This window comes from Triticum dicoccoides, chromosome 5A (assembly GCF_002162155.2).
Source record: "Triticum dicoccoides isolate Atlit2015 ecotype Zavitan chromosome 5A, WEW_v2.0, whole genome shotgun sequence".
NCBI classification, from domain to species: domain Eukaryota; kingdom Viridiplantae; phylum Streptophyta; class Magnoliopsida; order Poales; family Poaceae; genus Triticum; species Triticum dicoccoides.
This window is the reverse complement of record NC_041388.1, coordinates 31339915-31365005: the sequence shown is the minus strand read 5'-3', so window position 1 is coordinate 31365005 and position 25091 is coordinate 31339915. Positions and strand designations below refer to the sequence as shown.

The 25091-nt window shown below is 47.2% G+C and overlaps 2 protein-coding genes and 1 long non-coding RNA gene across 4 annotated transcripts; 1 reads left to right on the top strand and 2 right to left on the bottom strand.

Annotated features, from left to right (window-relative positions):
- Positions 1–3: 3 nt before the first annotated feature.
- On the top strand, positions 4–3786 carry LOC119299100 (protease Do-like 5, chloroplastic; the record flags this gene model as incomplete). Its single annotated transcript, XM_037576383.1, has 8 exons — positions 4–135; positions 229–393; positions 1009–1071; positions 1207–1296; positions 1393–1515; positions 1687–1774; positions 2710–2784; positions 3608–3786. Coding segments are annotated over 8 exons (846 nt in total), but the record flags the coding sequence as incomplete, so codon positions are not given.
- A 5026-nt stretch (positions 3787–8812) lies between these two features.
- On the bottom strand, positions 8813–10195 carry LOC119298914. The gene has a single exon (XM_037576219.1). It carries the CDS (start codon positions 10127–10129, stop codon positions 9266–9268), a length of 864 nt encoding a protein of 287 aa, XP_037432116.1. The 5' UTR covers positions 10130–10195; the 3' UTR covers positions 8813–9265.
- A 4934-nt stretch (positions 10196–15129) lies between these two features.
- On the bottom strand, positions 15130–15996 carry LOC119296871. 2 transcript variants are annotated; one of them, XR_005145425.1, is made up of 3 exons: positions 15787–15996; positions 15589–15694; positions 15130–15230 (listed from the first exon to the last, which is right to left on the bottom strand). It is a non-coding gene; the product is annotated as an uncharacterized LOC119296871 (long non-coding RNA). The 2 variants fall into 2 exon arrangements; XR_005145423.1 differs by having other exon boundaries at positions 15589–15665.
- Between the last annotated feature and the right edge of the window lie 9095 nt (positions 15997–25091).

The following is a 25091-nucleotide window of genomic DNA, read 5'->3' as shown; positions in this document are numbered from 1 at the left end:
CTCCCAGCCCCTTCCCCCACCCGCCGCGGCACCGCCGCCGCGCTCCTCCTGCTCGCCACCGTCGCCGCGCCCCCTCCGCGGCCCGCCCGCGCCGAGGACGACGTCGACGAGCCCCACGTCGTCCGCCTCTTTGAGGTACGATCGCCATCCCCAAATTCCTGTTCCCCGCTTCACCAGAGCATTTCGCGAAACCCCAAAATACCTCTCTCTGTCTGTCACTGTATGTAGGAGGCGACGCCGTCTGTGGTGTTCATCAAGGACCTCCTAGTCGCCCCGCCGCCGCGGAGGCGGGGACGTGACGGCGGGGGAGCGCAGCCGGTGGAGGACGAGGAGGGGGGCGCCACGGTGGAGGGGACCGGCTCTGGCTTCGTGTGGGACTCCCTGGGCCACATTGTGAGCGCCTTAATCTTCCTTCCTTTTGGGTTCAGTTTTATGAGTTTCAGATAAAATGGGAGCAGACAGTGTCGGACGTTGTGCGTGCGATTTGGTTACTGTTTGATGCGAATTAGTGACAGAATTAGAGCTCGGTTGACATCTCAATGATATCTGGTACCGCACAAGTACAAAAATTGGCAATTCCAGTGGCATTTCCCCCCTTGTGCAGCCTTTTGCTTTTGTCTTCGGTTGTAGTCTTCTTACTCTGGGTTTTTATTTGCTTGTGCGGATGCAGGCTTGCATTGTTTGATGCAAACCCGCAGAGTTGATTCACGCACTCACTCACATTGAGTGTAGAACCTTTGATCTCTGGACTAAGTTTGGCATGCCACTATTACTTTACTTTTATGTCTCCAACCAGATACATTTCACTAATTTAAATCGATTCTTAAAACTTTGATAGAACCATACTTCTAATCATGTTATACCGCAAGACTTTTCAGTAACTATCTGTCTTGGAACTTCTACGTAATGTTTGTCTTTCGCTAGAACACACTGCGGGAATATTATTCATCTTGAATTATCTAATCTGTTGTTGAAATTTCTAATTGATTGTTTATGTTGGTGCATCAGGTGACAAATTACCATGTGGTTGCAAAATTAGCTGGGGATGGATCTGAGTCTCATCGCTGCAAGGTTTCTCCCTTCCGTTCTTACAGTCTAGTCATTAAAGATAGTACTTCTGCGGTTCTGCCTTTTATGACTTTTTTAGAGAGAAAAGAGAGACTGTTGTATATGCCTTTTTTTAGCCATTGTTTAATGGTTTTGTAGGTGTTCTTGGAGGATTCAAGTGGCACTAGTTACTCAAAGGAAGGGAGGCTAATAGGATATGATCCAACATATGATCTTGCTGTTCTGAAGGTTTGCAATTGTACTTCTTTTGGCTGGAGTAGTGCAGTTGTAGTGATATGAATTTGGTTCCATGTTGCACTCTTTGAAGTCAGATTTGTTCTGCAGGTTGATATTGATGGTGATAAGTTGAGGCCTGCTCTGCTTGGCACGTCACAGGGTTTACGAGTTGGGCAGAGCTGCTTTGCCATTGGGAACCCTTTAGGATATGAACACACCTTAACTACTGGGGTAATGCCACCTTAAAATTATCCATTTTCCTTGCTAAGTACCAACTACTTAAATTGCCGGAGGTTCATCATTCCAAGATGGATGCACCCCAGGAATTTTGAATAATTTTAAAGCTCCCTTGATATGTCAAAGTATTCTGATTATCTGATTGTGATCTGAAGTATCCTATAGGTAGTTAGTGGACTGGGGAGGGAGATACCATCTCCCAATGGGAGGGTGATTCGTGGGGCCATACAGACAGATGCTGCTATAAATGCTGGTAATATCTTGCTTCACTGCATATCATGTATTGCCAGTAAATTACACAGGAACACACTTATATTTTATGGAACTATGGATAATAACTTGTTGGTGAAGGATTGTTCTTTAGAGTTTAGACAGTAACCTTTTGGGACAGCATGGGTGAATCTATTTGGCCCAAATGCGTAATCCTTCTTGGTGGATGAAATCCAGCAATTAAAACCCATAATGCACCCTAACTAAACTCTTCTGTGTAACTTTCTCAATGAGATTTTAGAAAAGAAAAGTCAGGAGGTTTTTTCTTGATACCCTTAGCTAGTCAGTGGACTGATGGCCCCATTGTCCTGATCTTAACTGTTCTGAAATTCTTGATATATTTTCTGTATATATGTTGACAATAGTCTAGTTAAGGTTGAGAATCAGCTGTGGAGGTACTGCTAGTCTGCTAAGGTCTATCTATACTAGTACTAGATATGGTGTCTGCTAAAAGGATTTGTGATGTGTTCCGACTGCAGGGAGATAGTCAGATAGGGACCTTCTGGGGTTGTCAAGTTGGCATTAATAGTTGGATTGTAATTTGCATCCCTCCATACGTAGAAATACACCACATGCATACTGCACCAACCTCCTTTTGCTTTTAAAAGGTCACATACAAAGCCATAGAAGCACATTTAGTTGAAGGGAGAGATCAAATTTTCAGTGTGCATATCTCATGGTTCAGTGTGATAAATTACCGTTTAGGAGGCACCAGCCCATTAATCCTCGAAAGAGTTGGTGTGTAACTATGTGTTTCTTATTCTACTGTTCCTCTTATCACTTATGTTCCATTTTTTTTCATTTCTTTAGTCTCGTTCCTCATTGTGCACAATTCATTGACCACATAAGCTCAGTTTGACCTCTAACATGCATTGAATAATATATAACAATATTTACAATATTTGCTAATATCGACAGGTAACTCAGGAGGCCCACTAATTGACTCTTATGGCCATGTAATTGGAGTTAATACAGCTACATTCACACGTAAAGGTATTGCATCAATATCAAAAGATGGTTTGCTGAAGATATTTTGTTTTCCCTCCTGTTGTCTGTCTTGACTGTTGAGGCACCTTGGCTTTCCTTTTGTTACATGGCATGGTTTAGAGTAGGCTTTATTTTTGCACAATGAAAGCAAGTACGGCAGGTAATAATATTTGCAATAAGTATGTGCTAATCCTTGAGTATCTTCTGTTAACATATTGTAGCACTAACCGAAGCAATGCAACTTCATGCCTTGTGAATTCTTCTATTAAGCCCTGTTTTCTATGTGATGAAATATTCAGTTCAAAAAAATAAAAAAAGGAAAGGAATGGTTAACAGAATGTCAAGATCAATATTTATTCTCCCTTTCATGATATTCCCTAGGCGGTAGGCAAAGTGTCTTACGCCGTTGTTAAGCTATTCCATTTTCTGCCTTGGTTCTCCGGGAAGTTAGATTTTTCTTCTTCTACAAAACTCAAGCACATTCGCTGTCAAGATTACACTATTTTCATTCCATAGATGGTGTGGTGGATCACTTTCACTCCTTTAATGATAGGTGCACAGCAACTTCGTCAAACCTATTGGTTGTACCGGCTAGAAACTAGTAGTCATAGATCACCAGCTTGATATGTAAGTACCTAGATTGACATGATGCTACCCCTGCTTCTGGCACACATAACTCTTGGGGCAGATCTCACAACTGAAATGTAGAGCTACGTGTAGTACAGCCACCAGTGGACCATCTCTCAGTGCGCAGGATTCAGTGCAGCAGATATACTGAAGTAAAAGCTTGTCTGCACACTGACGGATCCTCGTGTCTTTGTGTTTGCAGGATCTGGAATTTCATCTGGGGTGAACTTCGCCATCCCTATCGACACCGTTGTACGGTCGGTACCGAATCTCATAGTGTATGGAACTGATGTGAGCAACAGGTTTAATTAAACATTTAATTAGCTCCGATGTACATTCTCTGTTCAATCAATGCAAGTTGTCTCGTTGCTACATTCTTTACTGCCATCTGCTCAATGATGCTTCTTCAAGAGGTTCTGGTAAGATAAAAGATACTATCTCATCTCATCAACAGTAACAAGCTCTCCAATACTAGAGCCTTAGTAAGACAAATAATACTGTAGCAAAATATTGATGTGAGAGAGAGTTGGGCCAACAAAATGAGTCTCATAGCAACGTTGGTCTTTCCAGCAAGCATTTGTTTGTTGCAAACCTGGGCATTGAGAGTGGGTCGAGCTGCGTTTCAGGCCAGGCCTTGTAAAGCCCCGACCTGAAAATGCTAAACCTGGGCCCAGGCCAGGAAAATAGTTGTTTTTTTGTGTTAAAAAATTAATAAATAAACCATTTTCAGAATAAATTAATGAAGGATTATACCTATTTTTTTATAAAAAAAATAAAAAATTTGCTCTGTTAGGGCCTTTTTGGGCGAAAAGAGAAGTCCCAGCCTGGCCCGGATGCCAGGCTTTTGGTCTCTCCAGCAATCATTTGTTTGCTATAAACCTGGGCATTGACTGGGCAGAGCTTTGTTTCGGGAAGGGCCCGGCCGTGTAAAGCTGGAAACGCCAAGCCTGGGCCCAGGCCAAGAAAATGGCTACTTTTGATAATTTCAAAATTAATAAATAAATCATTTTCGGAATAATCAATGAAGGATTATACCTATTTTTAAAAAAATATCAAAAAAGCTCTGTTAGGGTTTTTTGGGTTTGGGGCTAAAAGAGGAGCCTAAGTCTGGCCCGGATGTCGTCGAGGCTTTTAGGCTGGGCCCGACAGGCCGGCGTGCCAATGCCCAGGCTTAGTTTGTTACTGGCGTCTTGTTACAAGAGCCCAAGTTGTTTATTTCTGGATAAGCATCCTCTGTTTTCTCTCCATGTAAAAAAACTTGGTGATGACTGGAGTGTAAAAAGGTTAGAAGGTGATGGTTGCTAATAAGAACCTCAGAGAAAAGAAATGAAGCTGGAGTTGCATACAGTACACAGGTCACATCAAAAGTACAGCGCTCATGACTACATGAGGAAGCTGGCCAGTCAACACCTGTGAAGAAGCAACTTAAGGTAAAGGAAATCTGATTTATTGGCTGATGCTCCTTCCTGTTCCCATCAGGAAGACCAAGAATCAGTCTCATCTCAAAAAGCAGGGGCTGCCTGACTCCAAGCGTGGTATTCCTTTTTGTGAAATAATGTTGGCCTTCTTTGTTTCGTACGTAGAATTTTAATTCTGGCTTCTTTGGCTCGTAGGATTTTTTCTTTCTGTTCCCTGCCGGAGTTAAACCGCGTGCTGTGAAATTCCTAGATTGGATCAATGGTGGCCTAAGGCTTCTAGTCTAGGGCCTGAGTGAGATCGTTTGAGGGTATTGCGTTGATCCTTGATCCTGATAGGACAACCACCCTAACCATACAACCAAACGTCGCTTTTCCCTTGTAGGAAATGTATGCACACCCCTTTCCTTGAAGGCATGTACGTGCAATTGGGTCGAGAGAACAGTACAGTACATCTGAGTCCGACTCTTTCTGCGCCGCCCAAGTAGCCTTTTTCCTCCAGCAGTGTAGATTCTTCTACGGCCGGCCTGCCGGCCATCTCTTTCTGCTGCATTATTGGGAGGCTGGTCGTTTCAACATCCCAGATCGATCATGTTTATCCCTTTCAGCTCATACTGTCACACGTCCAAGGCATCATCAAGGAAAGAGCACCTGGGCAAGAGCTTCCAAGTTCTCAACAGTTTGAACTTTTTTTGGGTTACCAGTTTGATCCTTTTTTCACTTGTAGTACACGCCCATTTTTCGACGTCATGCAAACTTGCATATTTTGTGGTCCGTCAGAGGGCAGAACAGAGAGGCAGCATTTATAAAGCTCTATTTTGGCAAAAATAGTAATAATGAGTGCTTGTTTGAGGCTTCTAGTAAAATTTCTGCCTAATTTATAAAACTCTTTTTTTGGCGAAAAAAATGAGGCTGCTAGAAGGTATGATAAGACCTATTGTATGGAGCTCTAAGATGAAAGGAGCAAAACGTTTGTCTCCGTCAAGGGAGGCATGGCCAGGCTCCCTGATTGAGCTTCATCTCCAGGGTTAGGAAAGGTGGAGCCAACCGCCGCCAGTTTAGTTGGTGCTAGCTCTTGTCACCTCGGCTTACAAGTCAAGTCACAAGAGGTCCGCCGGTGGCACGACACGTGTCGATACCCCATCCGTCCATGCTAATCAACTCAGCCTGTGCTTAGCTGGATGTTTACCTTTGCCGATTACCTTGTTTGCAGTTAATCTTTTTTTCTGACATTGAGATTTAATCTCATTTTAATAGAAGAATTATCTGTTCCGAATTTAAGCGGAAACTACTATCTTATTTCTATATAGAGCTGTACTCATTTCTCATACTAGTGTGTCAGATCCCAAAAATATTTGGTTAGTTTGCACCGTTATAATCTGGAGAGGATGTGGCACATGAAGAACCCATGCAATCAAGGATCCTTTCTTGGTTAATAACCAGGAGTGGTAAAAGATTACATATGAAACAAATACTATGCACCTAGACCTAGTAAAAAAAATTATCACACATGTGCTCATCCCAAGATCTTCTCAAGAAGAGATCTTTACAAATCTGCGCTTTACTCAACCAGTTGCATTAGCCTGATGCATATGCCAAGAAGAAAACGACTGACTGAAAGGTACCTCATAGAGATAAATCATGTCTTTATTTGTCCTCTTTGCAGCAATATTCTTGGTGCGTTGTTCGTTGCCCTAAATGTCTCGTCCTTGCGTCAATGTGTTCGCTTTCGACCGCATTTCCGTGCAACAAATGCCTATGGTACGTGCTGCCATTGGGTGCAGGCAACCAAATTTGATAGGTTACAGCGCACGGGGGTCACTTTTAAGTTTGGCGAGGTGTCCTGCAGTCGGCCTGCAGAGTCTAACACATGAGGTCCAAGTTTTCCAACGTGTCAAGGCTCCAGAAGATATTTTAAGCATAAGGGTCGCTTCTTAATTTGGTGTGCTCCTGTGATATGCTGCCTACTCTATTTATCTAAAGGTTCTTTTTTCCTAGTAATTCAGCGGTATTTTGTCGTTTCATCTCAATAAGATCATTCTCAACAAATCGTTCCGTCACGTGAACATATCGGCGAACAGATATGGTTTGAAAAAGCCACAGCAGCGTCGGAGGAAACCTCACTCAGAAAGCATTCCAAAGAACCATGAACAATCTTTCGAAAGCCCAACATATCCAAGATAAAGCTTATAATTGGACACTTCGTATGGAGTGAGTGAGTAACTAATGTAAAAGTATCAAGGTTTGGTAGCTAAAAAGCAGACACTCGCCGAAAACTTTTACCGATCTTCTGGCTTGGATCAATTCACACATATCGCGATCTAGGCGTGCAATCAGGTCAAGCCAAGGATATTTCGTGTGGGACAAAGTCAAATCTGATATGCTAGACACAAGTGTGTTGTCTTGTTGCTTGTATTTGTGCCCATCCTTAACCATTTCAACCAGATGGCGCACGCATGGGCTTTGTGCCTTATCTCCAAGGCAACCATGGGTTGGTGTTGGTGTATACACATGATGAGACAACACATTATTAAATTTTAACTTTTGCAGTCGATCAGATCAGCTTGTTCTTTCCAGCATGGTGTGGTTTGGCTTGATCTTGCTGCCCAAGCTGTCACATGATATATATAAAAATTCTAATTTCAGCATATGCATGAGGAACTATAATAGCCACACCAATGCTGATGATAATAGGGGTCAATGGAACACATCTTGTAGTGAATAAGCAATGGCGGATCGAGCCGACACAACATATATTTAGAGGGTTTATTATCTTTCCGCGCAAACTTGACGCCCTTGTCAGGGGGCGAAACAATCCGGTGGCATCTTGGAATTCGACCCGATGTTGATCGTGCTTCTTGGTTTCTCCAAATAAGTGTAGTGCATGATTTCTGCATGATTTGATTCATCTCAATCAGAGAGTGCCAACCAGCTACTTCAAATCATTCATGCTGACTACACAGTTTTTAGTAAGTTTCATGTCACAAGAATACAGACGTGGCATGACACCTCAGAGTAATTAGTAGCTATGCCAATGCCTGTCTTCTACTTTATTACGGTTGGGTGATGATGTGGTGTTAAGATAACTTCTACGATCTTTTCTTGCTAGCCATCAATCATCAACTTACCAAAATGATAAAATAGAGCTTGATTAACCTTGGAGCAAGCCAGCTAAGTAGTAAGTGATTGGTTAATTACTTTAATCATTTGCTTAATTTGCTTGCAGAGAGGACTTTCCTTGTGTTAAGATGGGAAAGAAAGAACTCATGCTCACTTAACAGTTAACACCACCAAATAACAGTGAACAAATTAACAAATATTTTTAACCCTGTTCATCCCAAGAAATATCTAAGAGCCTGATGCCCATCAACTGACTGTTGTTCACAGTACCTTAAGATCTAAACCTACCCTACTTATGTCATGAGTTACTACTAGTACTACTTACTACTCATAGTGCAATTAGGCAGGCAAGCCGTACTAATACATGACAGGAGCTGTTTCACTGTCTCCTATTTAATTTTTATGCAGCTGCTCTGCTCCTCCCCTGCATCTGGATCCTCATGTCAAGGCAGATTAACCAATAAATGATACACTACAAAATAACAGATTTAGATTCTCCTCGGGAGCCATTAATCAAAAACGATTGTGTACTTGTGTAGATCTCCAGGACAAGATCTTGTCACAGAGACAGTCCATTGCAAAAACAAGATCCCTCAGTTGATTGTAGAAGAGGATCTTCAGTTGATTCGCCAAAGGAGATCAAGTGAGCAGACTTAAAGTTTTTATCCAACTTACAACTAGACAGTTTAAAAATTCTCAAACTGACTTAAAGTTTCCATTTTAGCATTTTTACTGCACATGACCAAGATTTGGGTGTCTGTGTATAAATATGGTTTTTTCTTGAGCTGGGCCCACTTTCTGACCATTCTCCACAGGACAAGATCTTCCTGCAGGAAGTACAGACAGAGTACAGCTTGTTTGTCAATGGAAGCTAGTGTAAACAAGATATAGCATAATCTTTTAGATAATGGCACAACAGATATATATTACTAATCCATCTCCCTTGCTCCCTCTCTCTCTCTCTCTCTCTCTCTCTCTTAGTTTATTCACTGTTCTCATGCATGCAAAATATTACAAAGCCTCATCGAAGTGCTACAATCTCGCTGTCGCTGATGTACCTCTCACTCACTCTCACTCCATCTGCACCAGAAGATCTACCCAAAAAAAGAGGAAGCTCCTTACTAACTTACTAGACAGCTAATACCCCCAACCTCCTAAGAACAACATGTACATGGTCGCGGCGCGACACGCGTCGCGACATGGCGGCACGAAGCTTCGGCTGAGGTCCCGTTTGGAAGGCAGGAATTTTTTTCGACGTCAGGAACTGAACTGAACTGGTTCCTGTGGAATTCTTGCGTTTTTGGACTGAGGTTTCATCGATCAGATCAGGCTTGTAGCTCCTCCTTCTCGACCTGCAGCCTGATCTCCCTGTTGAACCTGGTGATGAAGTCCTCCACCCTCCGGTTGAGCTCCTCGTCGGAGAGCCGCGCGTAGTACTCGCTCTCCTCCTCCTCTGCGGCGGTGGGCTGGCGCCGGCCCTCCGTGGCCGTGCGCCGGAGCTTCTCGTCCCTCACAACGACCACGCTCTTGTCCTGCACCACCACCGTGTCAGTGTCGGGCACGAGCGCGTGCGAGTGGGACCTGCTCCGCCGCCTCCTCGCCGCCCTCTCCTCCCTCGCCAGGCTCCTGCTTGCCGTCAGCCTCGCTTTCACCACCACGCCGTCGTCGTCACCCTCACCGGTGGGGTAAGCATAGGACGGTTTGCCGGACATGGCCATCTTCGGCCGAGCATCTTCTTCGCCTCGTACAACCAATGCGTGTGCATGGCTGTCCACGGCCGTGTCGCCATGTACGAGGATGTCCCTCGCGACAACAAACGGTTGGTCCTCGACGACGGCCACAGGCAGCAGCGGCTCGTCGCTGGAGACGCTAACCATTGGCACCGCCGCTGCGTCGCCGTTGTAGTTGGAGACGACGAATGGGCGGTCGTCGACGCCCGGGGAAGCGGAAGCGGAGGAGCCGAAGAAGAGCATGCCGGAGTCGGCGGCGATGACGACGATGATGGAGTTGGACATGAGGAACCAGAAGGTGGTGTCCCGGAAGAGCGTGGCCGGCGGCACGCGGAGGACGGAGACGTAGAGCACCGGCAGCGCCATCACCAGGATGGAGATGGACACCTTGGTCATCATCTGCTGCTGCCTGCTGGCCTCTTTCTCCGGAGAAGCCTGCATGTTCACCAGCGGCAGCATGTGTTTGCAGTATACGCTTTGGGCTCTCTAGCTTCCCTGCTATGCTATGGCTTATTTGAGTTTGAGCTCGTGGTTTCTGTGGACTTGTGGTGTGAATGAGATGTCCTTTTATAGGGGAGAGGTAGAGAGGGAGAGAGAGAGGGAGAGAAGTAGAGAGAGAGAGAGAGAGAGTAAATGCATGCTAATTGTTGTGTTGTCTCTAAAAAAAATTGTTGTTGTGTAGGTGTAGGTTTGTGGTTGTATGTGAGTGAGAATGATTGGTGTGTGTCTAGAGAGAGAGAGAGAGAGGGAGTGCATGCATGGGAGGGGGAGTGTGAGCATCACTAGTACTACTAGTAGTAGCTCTCCAATAATCATGTGTGTGGCTGGATGGATGGAGATGGGGTAAAGAAAGGTATGGTGGTTTTGCATGCCTGATTAGAGAGGGCAAGCTAGGGGCTGGATGATGGTGCTGCATTTGAGTCTGATATTTTGGGGTGCAATTTGCTAGAGGGGGAGGGGGACACTGTTTAGATGAGAGCAAATGGGCATTGTGGCACATGTTGGCCGGCAGTGCAGGACAACCAATGATATGGTGAGAAAACCATGCATGTATGGCTGTGCGTTTTGGAAAAGCAAAGATAAGAGCATACTTTCTTATATCTACACCACACACCCAACCTAGCTATACCAAGATAGGATCAAAACCATGGTGCCATCCGTATAAACCACTGCCTTGTTGTGCCTATTGAACCATGCATGCTTGTGAAAATTGCTTGTCAATTTGTTGTTTGTTTCTTTTCGCAGTATGACATTATTGAGTAAGCTTTTGAAAAAACATGTTAATGAATCTTCCGGGTTTTTTTTTTGAAATGGCTTGCTTTATGTACTCTGCTTAAATTCAACACACCACATGATCAACCCCTTTTGAGAGTGTATCATATATATAGTACGCCCATATGCTAGCTTCCATCGGAACATGTGTACGGATCAACAAAACTTGCACAATTTATCACATGGGGTTAGGGCACATCGGAACATGTGTTAAACCGATGACTCTTAGTTGAAGGGAACAAAAAACATGCCATGTGGAGAAGAATTTTTTTTCACAAAAGAGACCGAAGGTTTAGCCCATCGAACAAGTTCCTAGCGAAATCCCTTTTTTGATGCACCAACATAACACCGAAAAATAAAATGACTTGTTATTTCAAGAATAGTCTGGTTAAGCTCATGTTCTTATCGGTGTAGAAGAACCTTGGAAAAATAAATAAATAAATAGAGACTCTCCTCCCCGTTTCCCTCTGCCATGAGAGGTGATTAGGGCGAGCATCCATTGCCCACCATCCACCACCGTCGACGCTGAGCACGTGGGTTCCCCTCTCCTCCGGCTACCACTACTGCGACGTGATGGGTGGGCTATCCTGGTGCCTCGGGGTCAGCCTGCATATAGGTTAGGGTTCTGTGGTGGCGCATCCTTGATGGAGGTGGCTGCGCCAAATTAGTGAATAAGTTTTCCTCGAGCTTTCACATCTCGACAATGTCATCTATGCTAATATCGATGGCTCGGTGGCGTAGATTCCTACTGTGTTTTCCGGACGGTGAGACTATGGTTTGCAAGGTATGTCAGCACAGAGGCGACAACAACTTTCCTCTGCAGTTTGGTCCTCTGGCTTCATCTTCGTCACATTAGTGCGTCCTCCGATTCCGGCGTGAGGCCAGTGATAAATAATGATCGCTCTTGAATTTGCAGTTCCTTCGATTGTGACGGCATCTTCTCCAAGGCGCTAGCTCGGCTGGACCATGGCCTTGATTACTTCCTGTGGCGATCAATGGCGATGGGTTGGCTCTAGCAATGGAGTGGCATGCGGTGGCATGCCATCTGTTGCACCGACTCCGCACATCACAAACCCGAACACGACGATATGTTTCCTAAAAAGGTTGCAAAGTATCAACTATACATTAAATAAATAAAGTAAAAAATCAGGATGCGATGGTTAGAAAAAGGCCATGGCCTTTATGGACAAATATAAACCCATTTAAACCCCTTTGCGTAGTTACAAGAAGTGGCTGAAAAGACTCAAGTTTGTGTTGTCAGAATGATTGCAAGCCGAGCAACAAGACAAAAAAAAAACCATTTTGGAGTATTATTAGTTACAAATGCAAATATATAGTATATGCAGTTGATATCACATCAATAATCAAATCGCCCCCTAATTCCTTTGTTCTCATTATGTTACTCATTATGTAGTACGTCCTGAAGCTTTCCCATCAATAATTGGGCCGGGAAATATCAAAACTAATGTGCACCATGGCCACACGTGTCACTCTTCCTAGCTTCCTAGGCCTTCTGTTGCCTACCAACTTGTACTACTGTGTTGGGTCTCTCGATCATCTTCAATGTATGTGATGTTAACCGCGCAGCAGGCGTAGTCAACAATTGTCAATTCATTCAAAAAATGTATGTGAAGTTATATGGCTGTGCATGTTGATTAATACGTAGTCCTTCCGTTTTTATTTACTCCGAGTATTAGCTTTGGTGAAGTTAAGCTTTGTAAACTTTGACAAATTTATAAACAACAATATTAACATATACAATAACAAATCAATACCATTAGATTTATTATTGAATATACTTTTTTTGAATAGATATTGAATATACTTTCACATCATATAGATTTGTTATGATAGACTTTAGTCAAATCTAATATATATGCAGAGTAACTAAAAACGAACGAAGTACTTCACCAGGCACAGTGTAATGTAGATGGACTGCATCGAACCCAATACCTATTAGCACAAATGAGAGTACTTCACCACTGCGCCAGCCCGTCCTTCACATATTCTTGATCAATAACAATATGTATTTAAATTCTTATAACCTTTTAATGAGATCCTCATGCATGATTTACGTTATGATTGCAGTTTTCTTTTTATGAAATTCACAAAAATGAAGAAGCCGAGAGCAGTATCGGCATGTGACTACCTAGTTTCCTTTAGAAAAGGCTGATTAAGAATAGGACAATTGCCTAGTTAATTACAGAAAACCAGACGAAATCAGTCACGACTCACGACACACGACAAAGCACGAGGCACCAACGGCCTGCCTAGCTACCCACATGCAGTCCACACACATTGCCGACATGAAGAGCATCGGCAAGGTTGCCTGCAAGAGTCATCGTCGTCACTTATCCCTGAGCAAGCGATTTTGACTTTGCTGCATCGAACCATCCACATGGTAGCCACCAAAAAAACCGTCTGAGGTTCACGCTGGCCTATGCCAAAACAAAAAAACCGGCCACACACACCTAGATGCTATGGTGGAGGAATAAGGAGGGCTCCACGGTGACCGCCAAAGCGGACAGCGACCAACGGCGCCACGTCTTCAACGCAGGCAAAGCCAGAGAAGTCCTCACTCGGAGTAGCCCACCCCTTCAAAGCTCACATAGCCAGCGGCCCGAAAAGCGTCGCTAGCCTGCTGGAATGCTCAACTCTAGTGTAGCAATGGTGCTGCCTCGCCGCAAGGGCCACCAACCTTACCGCCTATAAACGCGTATGAGCCGAATCCAGTCGAAACAGACAAATATGATGTCCCACCACCACCGCAACCATCAAAGGCCGACACAGAGCCGAGTCGTGCGGGGACGAACTCCCAAAGAGGAAGAAGGGGACCCCACCACCCCGCTCCCAAGTCGTTGGAAGGATTCGTCGGGCTGAAGCCCGGGATCCCACCAATGATGCTACCGCAGTCACTGCCGCCAGAGACACTGCTTGGGAAGCCCCCACACTGCACAACAGAAGGGAACAAGCCTCATCCACCATGAGAACCTATCACCAGACGAGGAGAAAACCCCACCGCCGCCATCCGCCCTGCGGGAGCCTCCTCCGATGACCGCAAGGGAATGAAGGGGGGTGAGGGGTGGCTTGGTGGCACTCGATCTAGGGCTCGGGAGGGGAGACAAGGTTTTTCCTTTTATGAGTTTATACTTGAACAAAAATGTTCCTAAGGAGGGAACAATCAAATTAGCCATGTTATGATTTGTCTCCTCGGAATTCGCGCTCAGCCTCAATTAGTACCGGCTCACTCCGTTACGTGTACGTACGTATGCCAATATATATAGAGAGTTGACACAGGACGTGTCCGAGTACTTGAGTGCATACGTGGTAGCCACAAGAGCTTTGCTTGATTGGTTTGCTGGTAATCATGGAGGCCAGGTGGCAGCAAGTAGGTAGAGATATTTAGGTCAAAGCCAAGCTTTGCAATCAGCAAGCCACGAGATCTATCAGTGCGTGGCCTGTTTGCTTTGTTTGACATGCATATACTACGTCGATGCTATGGCCTATGGCACTGTGGAAGTTTCCAGAATCTTCTTTACCGATATGCTCGCCCTTCTCATGACCCGGCTGTCTACAAAACTAAACTAATCAATTATGCGTTTCGCTAACAGTGTATGCTCACAAAAAATTCAAAGGCCAGATGCCATGCATCAATTCTGCACCAGAGTTCGCACTTATGGTTAAGATTTTATCGGTTAGAGCATGGTTAATAATATAGCCAGCTGCTGACTACAAGTCAGTGCCATGTCATCTACAACCCATCTTACTAGAACATGAAGGCACGCGTTGCCGCGCTCTTTCATTTTAATAAAAAATAGGAGAAATATCTGCCATAAATTTAGATGGTACAAATATATGTAAGAAGTATGAGTATCCAAAACTGCAATGCCTCAAATACGAAGATGATTGTTTGTTATAGTACGTTTGGGGGCAGTAAAAGAATGGAATGTGAAGCATCTAAGCACGACTAACAGTTACTATTCTTCTGAATAATTGTGTGCCTTGTGAAGGATATATGGTTCCCAGAGTTCTCTAAAAAGCAACAACTTCCAAGCTGATGCCAGCATCAAGGAAGCTCTCCGATGCACAAACATCAAAATCCGGCAAAAATGTAACATCAGCGTATAAGCGTGCCTAACAAGAGATGAATATGTTACCAACAAGAGTTGAATACGGATAAAAGAAGATTGGCTCTCAAAGTTGAGCATAACATTGTTGTCAACAACGACCTCATAAAATGGCTTTGCTACATATTAATGGCCTCTGCAATGTGTTGTCCATGGCCTAGCTGTCAAGCATATCAGGAATTTCAGTTTACTAAAACATGCAATGCACCAGAACAAAAATGCAGATGTAAGGTAAATCTTTAAAGTACATGAGCATTTGATCAAATAGTCAACAAAAAGTAGCACCACACTGAATTTATAATCACATTGAACTTGCTAAAGTATCAAAGGTTATTCAGGGTACAATTTAACAATGAAAATGGTGGACATAATCTGTTAGTAAATTCATATATAACCAATAAAGCTAATGCAAATATACAACTATGCATAATAGCTTTCAGAAAAACTATGCATAATACATGAATTCCATTGTTGCAACTTGCAAGTCAAGGAATCTGTCATACAAAACAATACACCTACCTAATGTTCCACTTACATCCTCCCGAGATGCCCGATCACGCATTAGTACAACAAATCAACAACGTACGTCATCCTACCTGCAGATTATGAAGCCAGCTAAAATTACCTATAAATCAAGGGAAATCAACCATAGAATCAGATGTTGCAGATCGAATCTAATTTCTATGGCCTGTTGGCAGGGAGACGTTGTTCGCGTACCCTGTTGGTCTGACACAAAAGAAAAGGGGACGCTGATCCTGCGGAGTAAAAGGAGGATGAGGTGCTCGTCACGATCGGCTCTGTCGAATCTCCTTCGCCGTCAGTCCCGTTACCACAGCCACCAGCTGCAAGCGCATGGAGGCGGACGCAAGAGGAACACAATCGGCGATGGAAGCCAGCAGCGCGTGCGGCTGCCGCAGTCGCCAAGGCAGAACGCTGCAGGAGACGACATTAAAAAATAAAGTAAAGAAGAGACCCACCATGGGGGCCTGCAGAAGAAGAGTAGATGGGTATCAGAGGGCACGGAAGCTCGCCGCCGGGATTGAGGACGGTGGCAGCGCAGCCTCGACCAACAGAGGAGCTCAGGGATAGGGATAGGGCCGGCGCTCGAGGATAGACGAAGAGACCTGGACGACCTGCAAGTTCATGTACGAATGATATGCTTTGCAAATTGGCTGGACATCTTACGGCCCGATTATCGACGGGAACCGCAGCTAATTCTGCAGAGCAGCGGCCTGCAAAATGGTTCTCCGTATGTGCGTAACGAGTTGACGACCGAGCAAATCCAACGCGTTCGTAGGCATGATCTGACGGCTGAGAGATCAAAATCACTGTGGAGGCTCGTAGGTAGCTCTGTCTTACTGTTTTGTAATAGCCAACATGTACAATAGTAGATTAAAAGAGTGTATTACTTTTTTATTACGTGGCCCATCTTTCATTCTCACAAAGTGTCTAGGAGCACGTGCTAGAGCTGGCTCTTCACGAAAAGCCCGCTTACCTTCTTTCTCCTCTTTTCTTTCCTGCAACTAAGTAGAAATATACTAGTTTAATTCTTATAGCCTGTTGACTCAGCTCTATTATACTTACTCTTAAGAAACTGTTTAGCGTTAGATGGAATTCAAGCCCGTCAATTAAGTACTTTCTCTGTAAAGAAATATAAGATCATTTATAAATCACTAAAAGGGAGTAACTACTAAACCAGATTTACTGCAATGTATTTTATCGCATTATTTCAGGTTGCAGGGTTTTTATTTTTAGAAACATTTCAGGTTGCATGTGAGAGTAGGATTAGGTGGGACTAACCAGCCCATCACACTTAATCTCCTTATTGGTCTCCCATTGGACAAGCAGAGAAATTAAGTGGGCTAGCCCTATTAACCTAGCGGGAACCTAATTTTCCCAATTACCATCCCCTTGCTCAGGAAATCACTAATTAAGAAGTATTCGTTGCAAAGAACACTCCACTTTCCCAGGTCGTGACAAGTGGCACACATGCAGCGCGCCACTTGTCGCAACCTGGAAGTTTTCATTTTTTTTCATAGATCCGTTTATTCAAAACGTTTTATCTCTTAAATCGTACGTCCAAATCTCGAACCGTTTTCACGATTGGATTCCTCGCGTAGTGATCTTCAAAACTAGATCTCATGTTGATATCTTTTGACGAACTTTTTTTTTCACGAAAAAAACCGAGCGAAAAAACCGAACCGGGAGCACGGTTTTTTCCCTTTCCGAAAGAGGCATGCCCGTGGCTCTCGTGAAGTCACAACCGTGTCTCTCATGGAAGCAAAATCGTGACTCATGGAAGGAAAAAAAACATAAAACGCGTTTTTTTTCGTTTCCAAGAGGCACGGCCGTGACTCTCGCGAAAGCATAACCGTGCCTCGCGCGAAAGCAAAACCGTGATTCTCGCGAAAGAAAAAACAACAGAAAACGCGTATTTTTTTCCCTTTTCGAGAGGCACGGCCGTGACTTTCGCGTAAGCACAACCGTGCCTCTCGCAGAACCAAAACCGTGACTCTCAAGAAAGAAAAAAAAACAGAAAATGCGTTTTGTTTTTCCCTTTCCGAGAGGCACGGCTGTGACTCTCGTGAAAGCACAACCGTGCCTCTCGCGGAAGCAAAATCATGACTCTCGCGAAAGAAAAAAAATAGAAAACGCATTTTTTTTCATTTCTGAAAGGCACGGCCGTGACTCTCGCTAAAGCACAACCATGCCTCTCGCGGAAGAAAAACCGTGACTTTCGCGAAATAAAAAAAAAGAAAGCGTGTTTTTTCACGCAAAAAAAAATTTGGAATTTTTTTGATCGAAAAGTTAAGAAAGACCGGGGGAAAACCAACGTCGGAAAAAACCAGAAAAAAAAACCGTTTGAAAAACCAAAAACGCGTGCGGAAAAATAAAAAAAAACAAAATCTGAAGGGAGCGTCCAGAGCGCGACACGTGGCGAATGGCTGAGAGCGCGCCAAGTGACACTGATCGTTGCGAGGCTCCCGAAGGAACGCTCGTTAACTAGTTGCTCCCCTTGCCTCCGATACATTTCTCTCGTGAGGTCCAAGGAGGCGCCGCCACGCAGGCTTATTGACTTGGGCGCCACTGTGTCCCTTGGATTCGCGCTCTCTCTACCCGTCGTGGTGTCTTGCGGCGGTGGTGATGGCCATGCAGCCGCTGGTCAACTCTAGCTTCTACTTCAAGAAGGTGCTCATGATGGCCGGCTCCAGGAAGGCCAAGAAGGCGCAGGTGCAGGGAAGCCAACTCACCAGCGAGGCCGTGGTGAACCATCGTCCATCGAACGGTCACTGCGTTCTCGTCGCAGCGGCGGATGCTCCAGCGGTATGAGGCCGTGCAGGTGGGCCCGAGGAAGGACACCATTACGAGCACGACGCAGGTGTGCCTGTGCCAGTTCAACGCCGCGGTGCTCGCACTGTGCTACGGAGGCAAGCTCATGGTCAGCGGGCAAATCAACACCACGCAGCTGTTCCAGGTGTTTTTCATCCTCATGACCATGGGAAGGGTCATCGCCGACGCCGGGAGCTTGACGTCGGACTTGGCGCAAGGCGGCGACGAGGTCTAGTCCATCATCAGTCCGAGGGAGCTTTGGTTCTGCTGATTAGGGCATCTCTGGCCGCGCTTCCAGGAAGGCCTCCCCAGACGTTTTTTTTTGCGCCGGCGCCGAAAAATCAGCCAGTCGCGCCCTCAGGAGCCTGATTTTCACCGGCCTGGGCCAAAAACAGTGCCGGCGGACCCAGGCCGAACCCGGCGCGCTGGGGGGCGCCCGGGGGCGCCGGGGCGAACTGTTTTGGCGCGAAACAGCCGCGGGCCCGCCGCGTCAGCGATACGGCTCTCTTCTCGGCCCTTCGTCGTCCTCATCGCCTCGTTTCCCGTGGCGAATCAATGCCAAAGCTGCCGCGCTGCCGCGCCGGTCAGCCTGTGCCATTGATGCCTCACGGACGGCGCAGTGAAGACCGGACGACGCACGTCCCTCGCCCTCCCTCGCCCGTCACGTGTACACACGGCGGCACGCGCACAGGCGGCGCCTCGGCCTACATAAGACGCGCCCCAGCGCACTCGGCGATCTCACACTCTCTCGCCGTCGTCGTTCCTCCCTCTCCTCTCTCTCTCGCCCTCTCCAGTTCATCACACCAATGGCCGAGCGCTTCCCAGGCGACGGCGCGGCGGCGAACGGCTTCGGCCGCCGCCATCTCCACGAAAACGAGGCTCGCCTCCTTTTCGAGGCCGAGTACCCGGTCCCGCCGGACATGCGGGTGCCCGGGGCGTGGAGGATCAGCGCCGGCGGCGTGCCGGTGCCCCCGGTACCCACCGGCGCGGCGCGGCGTGCGGAGATCGCACGCATCCGCTCGTCCCTGCCGCGTGCGGCGATGGAGGGGCCACGGTACGTCCCCGACAGCCCGCTCTGGGAGCCTTATTTTCGCCGCCGTCACGCCGAGCAACTCGAGGCCACCAACGGCGTCGTGCCCTCCGGCAGGCTCAACGCCACCGGCCGGCGTCGGTGGTGGGGCGTGCCCGGGCGCACGTTGGAGGCCGTCCTCGAGTACATCGAGGGCGGCAACACGCCGCGCCTCGAGTACCCCGCTCCCCCGTCCTTCTCACGCCGCCGGGGAAGCTCCTGGACCCCGAGGCGCATGGAGACCGGGGGGTCCTCCTCCTTGTCCGGCGGCTCTCCCTGCCTCCACCTCCGCCCCGTCAAGCCGGAGCCCCAGGGCATGCCTGTCAGCGCGCGCACCCGCAGCTCCGGCGTCCGCATCGGCGACAATGCCTCCCCCACCGGCAGCTTCGTCCTCGTCGAGCCCAAGCCGGAGCCCGACCTCCCCTCGGAGTACGAGGAGATAGCCCGGCGCGGCTTCTCCGACGAGGACGTCCTGCGGTGGGCGTGGGACGACTACCTCCGCGACGAGATGGTCCGGCAGCGCCGGGCCCTGGAGGAGATCGCCGCCCGCAAGCGTGGGCGCGAGGGAAGCAGGTAGTTGATGCAATGGTGTCGAGCAAAGATATATTGCGTGGTACAGGTACGGCTGGGCCGCGACCACGATGGACTCCTCCGGCTGCAGGTTGGACAAAGCTCAACGTCGATGGCTCGTTTTGCGCCACGACAGGAACGTCTAGTGCCGGAATGATCCTAAGGGATAGCTCCGGCGTGATTATATTCTCATCGTGTAGGGAACTGAGGTCATGTGCGGAGCCTCTAGAAGCTGAACTCCTTGCCTGTATGGAGGGCCCGAACCTTGCTTTGCAGTGGACGCAGCAGCCCATAGAATTGGAGACGGACAACCTCATGGCGCTCAATATGCTCAAGGCAGTGGAGAGGGACCGGTCTTGTTATGCTATGCTTATTGATCAGATTAGGAGACTGCTGGGAGATGGGAGATTAGTTAAACTGGCTCATGTCGCAGAGAGCAGAATGGCATCAGCCATTACCTAGCTGCTTTTGGTAGAATTGAGAAACATACGGTTGTATGGTTGGGTTCAGGACCAGGTGAGGTGCCTGACTTATGTAAGAAGGAGATTGATCCTGAGTGATAAATGAAAATTATTTTTCACCTGCAAAAAAAAGAAATTCAGATCCGTTTTCATTGTTAAAACTCTCGCGACGTGCTCTTCAAAAGTAGATGTTTCGACGAATTAGTCTTCCTGCCAACTAAACATCAATATATGTGCAACTAGACTATATTGCCGCGCCAACTGAGCATATGTGTGTGCCAATAGTCCTGCAAACTAAACATTAATGTGTGTGCAAACTAGACTACATTGCCGTGCCAACTGAGCATATGTGTGTGCCAATAGTCCTGCCAACTAAACATCAATGTGTGTGCAACGAGACTAAATTACAAGCCAACTGAGCATATGTGTGTGTAACTGGTCTTCTCTGTCAACTAAACATCAATGTGTGTGTAACTAGACTACATTACAAGCCAACTAAATATTAATGTGTGTGCAACTAGACTACATTACAAGCCAACTGAGCATATGTGTGTGCAACTAGTCTTCACTGCCAACTAAGCATCAATGTGTGTGCAAGTAGACTACATTACAAGCCAACTGAGAATATATGTGCAACTAGTATTTTCTGCCAACTAAACATCAATGTGTGTGCAACTAGACTATATTACAAGCCAACTAAATATTAATGTGTGTGCAACTAGACTAGGTTACAAACCAACTGAGCATATATGTGTGCAACTAGTCTTCTCTACCAACTAAACATCAACATATGTACAACTAAACTATATTACAAGCCAACTAAACATCACTGCATGGATTCGGTTAGCTTGTAATTAGCCAGCAGATTAAACCATGAGGTCATGTCTCCATGTATACGTAACTTGCAAGCTAAGCTACACTTCTTCCTACCTACACGTATGCATGCATGGTCGGCCGGGTTAATTCCATCCAACAATCTCTTCCTCTCACTTCTCTCCTCACAAACCAAGTCTTAAAATCTAACTAAACCACTGAAGGGGAACGTAGCAGAAATTCAAAATTTTCCTACGTGTCACCAAGATCTATCTATGGAGAGACTAGCAACGAGGGGAAGGAGAGTGCATCTACATACCCTTGTAGATCGCTAAGCGGAAGCGCTCAAGTGAACGGGGTTGATGGAGTCGTACTCGTCGTGATCCAAATCACCGATGACCAAGTGCCGAATGGATGGCACCTCCGCGTTCAACACACGTACAGCCCGGTGACGTCTCCCATGCCTTGATCCAGCAAGGAGAAAGGGAGAGGTTGAGGAAGACTCCATCCAGCAGCAGCACAACGGCGTGATAGTGATGGAGGAGCGTGGCAATCCTGCAGGGCTTCGCCAAGCACCGCGAGATATGAGGAGAAAGAGAGGGAGGGCGGCACCAATAGGCAGAGATCAGATCGCGTGTTGTGGGCAGCCCCTAGGCCTCACTATATATAGGGGAGAGGGAGGAGGGTGCGCCCCCTCTAGGGTTCCCACCCCTAGGGGGGCGGCAGCCCTAGATGGGTTTTGGGTGGCGGCCAAGAGGGGGGAGGAGAGGGAGGCGCAGGGAGTATGGGCCTTAGGGCCCATCTGCCCTTAGGGTTTGCCCCCTCTCCCCTTCTAGGCGCATGGGCCATGGTGGGAGGTGCCCTAGCTCACCTAGGGGCTGGTGCCTTCTCACACTTGGCCCATGTATGCCTCTGGGGCCCATGGCCCCATCCCGGTGGACCCCCGGACCCCTCCGGTGGTCCCGGTACATTACCGATAAACCCCAAAACCTTTCCGATGACCAAAACAGGACTTCCCATATATAAATCTTTACCTCCGGACCATTTCGGAACTCCTCGTGACGTCCGGGATCTCATCCGGGACTCCGAACAACATTCGGTAACCACATACAAACTTTCTTTATAACCCTAGCGTCATCGAACCTTAAGTGTGTAGACCCTACGGGTTCGGGAACCATGCAGACATGACCGAGACACCTCTCCGGCCAATAACCAACAGCGGGATCTGGATACCCATGTTGGCTCCCACATGTTCCACGATGATCTCATCGGATGAACCACGATGTCAAGGACTTAATCAATCCCGTATACAATTCCCTTTGTCTAGCGGTATTGTACTTGCCCGAGATTCGATCGTCGGTATCCCTATACCTTGTTCAATCTCGTTACCGGCAAGTCTCTTTACTCGTTCCGTAACACATCATCCCGTGATCAACTCCTTGATCACATTGTGCACATTATGATGATGTCCTACCGAGTGGGCCCAGAGATACCTCTCCGCTTACACGGAGTGACAAGTCCCAGTCTCGATTCGTGCCAACCCAACCGACACTTTCGGAGATCCCTGTAGTGCACCTTTATAGTCACTCAGTTACGTTGTGACGTTTGGTACACCCAAAGCATTCCTACAGTATCCGGGAGTTGCACAATCTCATGGTCCAAGGAAATGATACTTGACATTAGAAAAGCTTTAGCACACGAACTACACGATCTAGTGCCATGCTTAGGATTGGGTCTTGTCCATCACATCATTCTCCTAATGATGTGATCTCGTTATCAATGACATCCAATGTCCATGGTCAGGAAACCGTAACCATCTATTGATCAACGAGCTAGTCAACTAGAGGCTTACTAGGGACATGGTGTTGTTTATGTATCCACACATGTATCTGAGTTTCCTATCAACAATTATAGCATGGATAATAAACGATTATCATGAACAAGGAAATATAATAATAACTAATTTATTATTGCCTCTAGGGCATATTTCCAACAACCACTTCATCCATCACCATGGCAACACCTACGTGTATATACACAACGAACCATGCCACCAACCTTCCCATCTCACCTCTCTCTCTCAAGTCTCAGCACATAGAGCCGCTGTCAATCAATCACAGAACCACGACTATTTCCATCACGATTCCTTGCCTGCGCCTCCTCATGGCAGCTGCCAGCGGCACAAAGAAGCAGCAGCATCCGACGGCTGCCATGGCCGCGCGCGGGAGAGAGAGGGGTGAGGGAGTGGCGGCTAGCTAGGGGAAACCGGGGGTGGGTTGGTCCTTCGGGTAGTGGTGAGCCTTGTCATCCACGTGCAACGAGCGAGATCGAGCAGTCAGAACGCGGCCGCTCGTTCTGTCCATATAGCGCGCGGCCACTTTTTAGATTTTAGGCATAATTAATCGAAAGTTTTCACCCAAAAAAAGAGTGAAATGCATCACAGAGTATAATATCATTCCCTGGTGCCAAGTTAATTAACCATAAATGTATGAAAGTGCACATTTGAACTCTGACAGCGCAAGTGAGTCACCACGACCACATCTAAAGATAGATGATCTAATATACCCCTCCGTCCCAAAAAATTTGTCCCATGCTTGTCCCTCAATTAAATGTATCTAACACACGAGGGAATATATAGGTTAGCTGAAGGATACAAAATATATCTCTTAAGCTAATTTTAATCAAAGACGCAATTACAATAAGGTCGACACTCTTAGAGCATCTACAACCGGGCCTCTTATCCCCGTCTCAAATGTCCGGGCAGGCCATCCTGTTACTAATTGGTCAAAAGAAAAATTGACCCAACAGGACCTCTCAAATCGTGGACAAACGCACGAACTGATCGGCACCTTTCATATACAGCCCAAATACAGGGCGGCCCGGGCATGCTCGGGCGCGTCCGCCTGACAGGCCCGACACACCATTGACCCCACAAGAAAACCCCAGTCCGAGCGGCGAGCTCAAACCCTAGCTCTCTCTGTGTGTGTGTGTGTGTGTGTGTGTGTGTGTGTGTCCACTCCTCTCCCTCTCCGGTTCCGATCCCATCCACCACGATGAGCAGCTCCGGCAACGACTCCGGCTCAGACCTAGCCTACGAGGAGGATATGACCCTCCGCATTACGTTGGAGCGGTCCAAGGTGGAGATCAACGGCGGCTCTGGATCTGAAGCGTCGCCGTAGCTCCCGCGCCGGCGCAGCGCGGACACCGGAGCTAGACCTTCCTGGCCCATGCGCAGCGAGGCAAGGACAACATAGTCCGCGTCGGCCCCGCGCCGCCTCCTTCCCCCGCCAGCTGCTCCTCCACCCAGCCAGCGCTGGGTGCTTGTGCCCACGCCTCTAGCCCGCACGCGCACTCCGAAATTGGAGGCGCATGCCGCGCACCGCGAGAGGCAGTGTGCACAGGAGAGGGACACAGTGGAGCATTCCGCGCGCCACCGCCGCGGGACGGAGCTGGACGCCGACGAGGGCACGCGTCTCCTCGCATGGGTGTACATCACTTAGCAAGATGCATGGTACTAATAACCCTGTGGAGGATTTGGTATGTCCGTAATGAAGTCGTACACAATAAACCAGTCCTCCACTTGATCTCTCTGCTCGCTTTCTTCAGACTTATCTAGACTCAATTGTTGGCCTTAAACTGAACTCGGGAGTTGATCTGTGCAAAGGAAAGACAGCTATAACGTATGTCTCAGTAACTGGCACCAATAGTGATCGATCTTGGGACGCTACACCCAGGTGGGTGCCTCCAACCCATGGTAGTGTCCAGTGGCGGAGCGATTC

Coding starts and splice junctions, on each gene's coding strand:
- LOC119298914 (XM_037576219.1), bottom strand. CDS start 10,129: ATGCTGCCGCTGGTGAACATGCAGGCTTCTCCGGAGAAAGAGGCCAGC.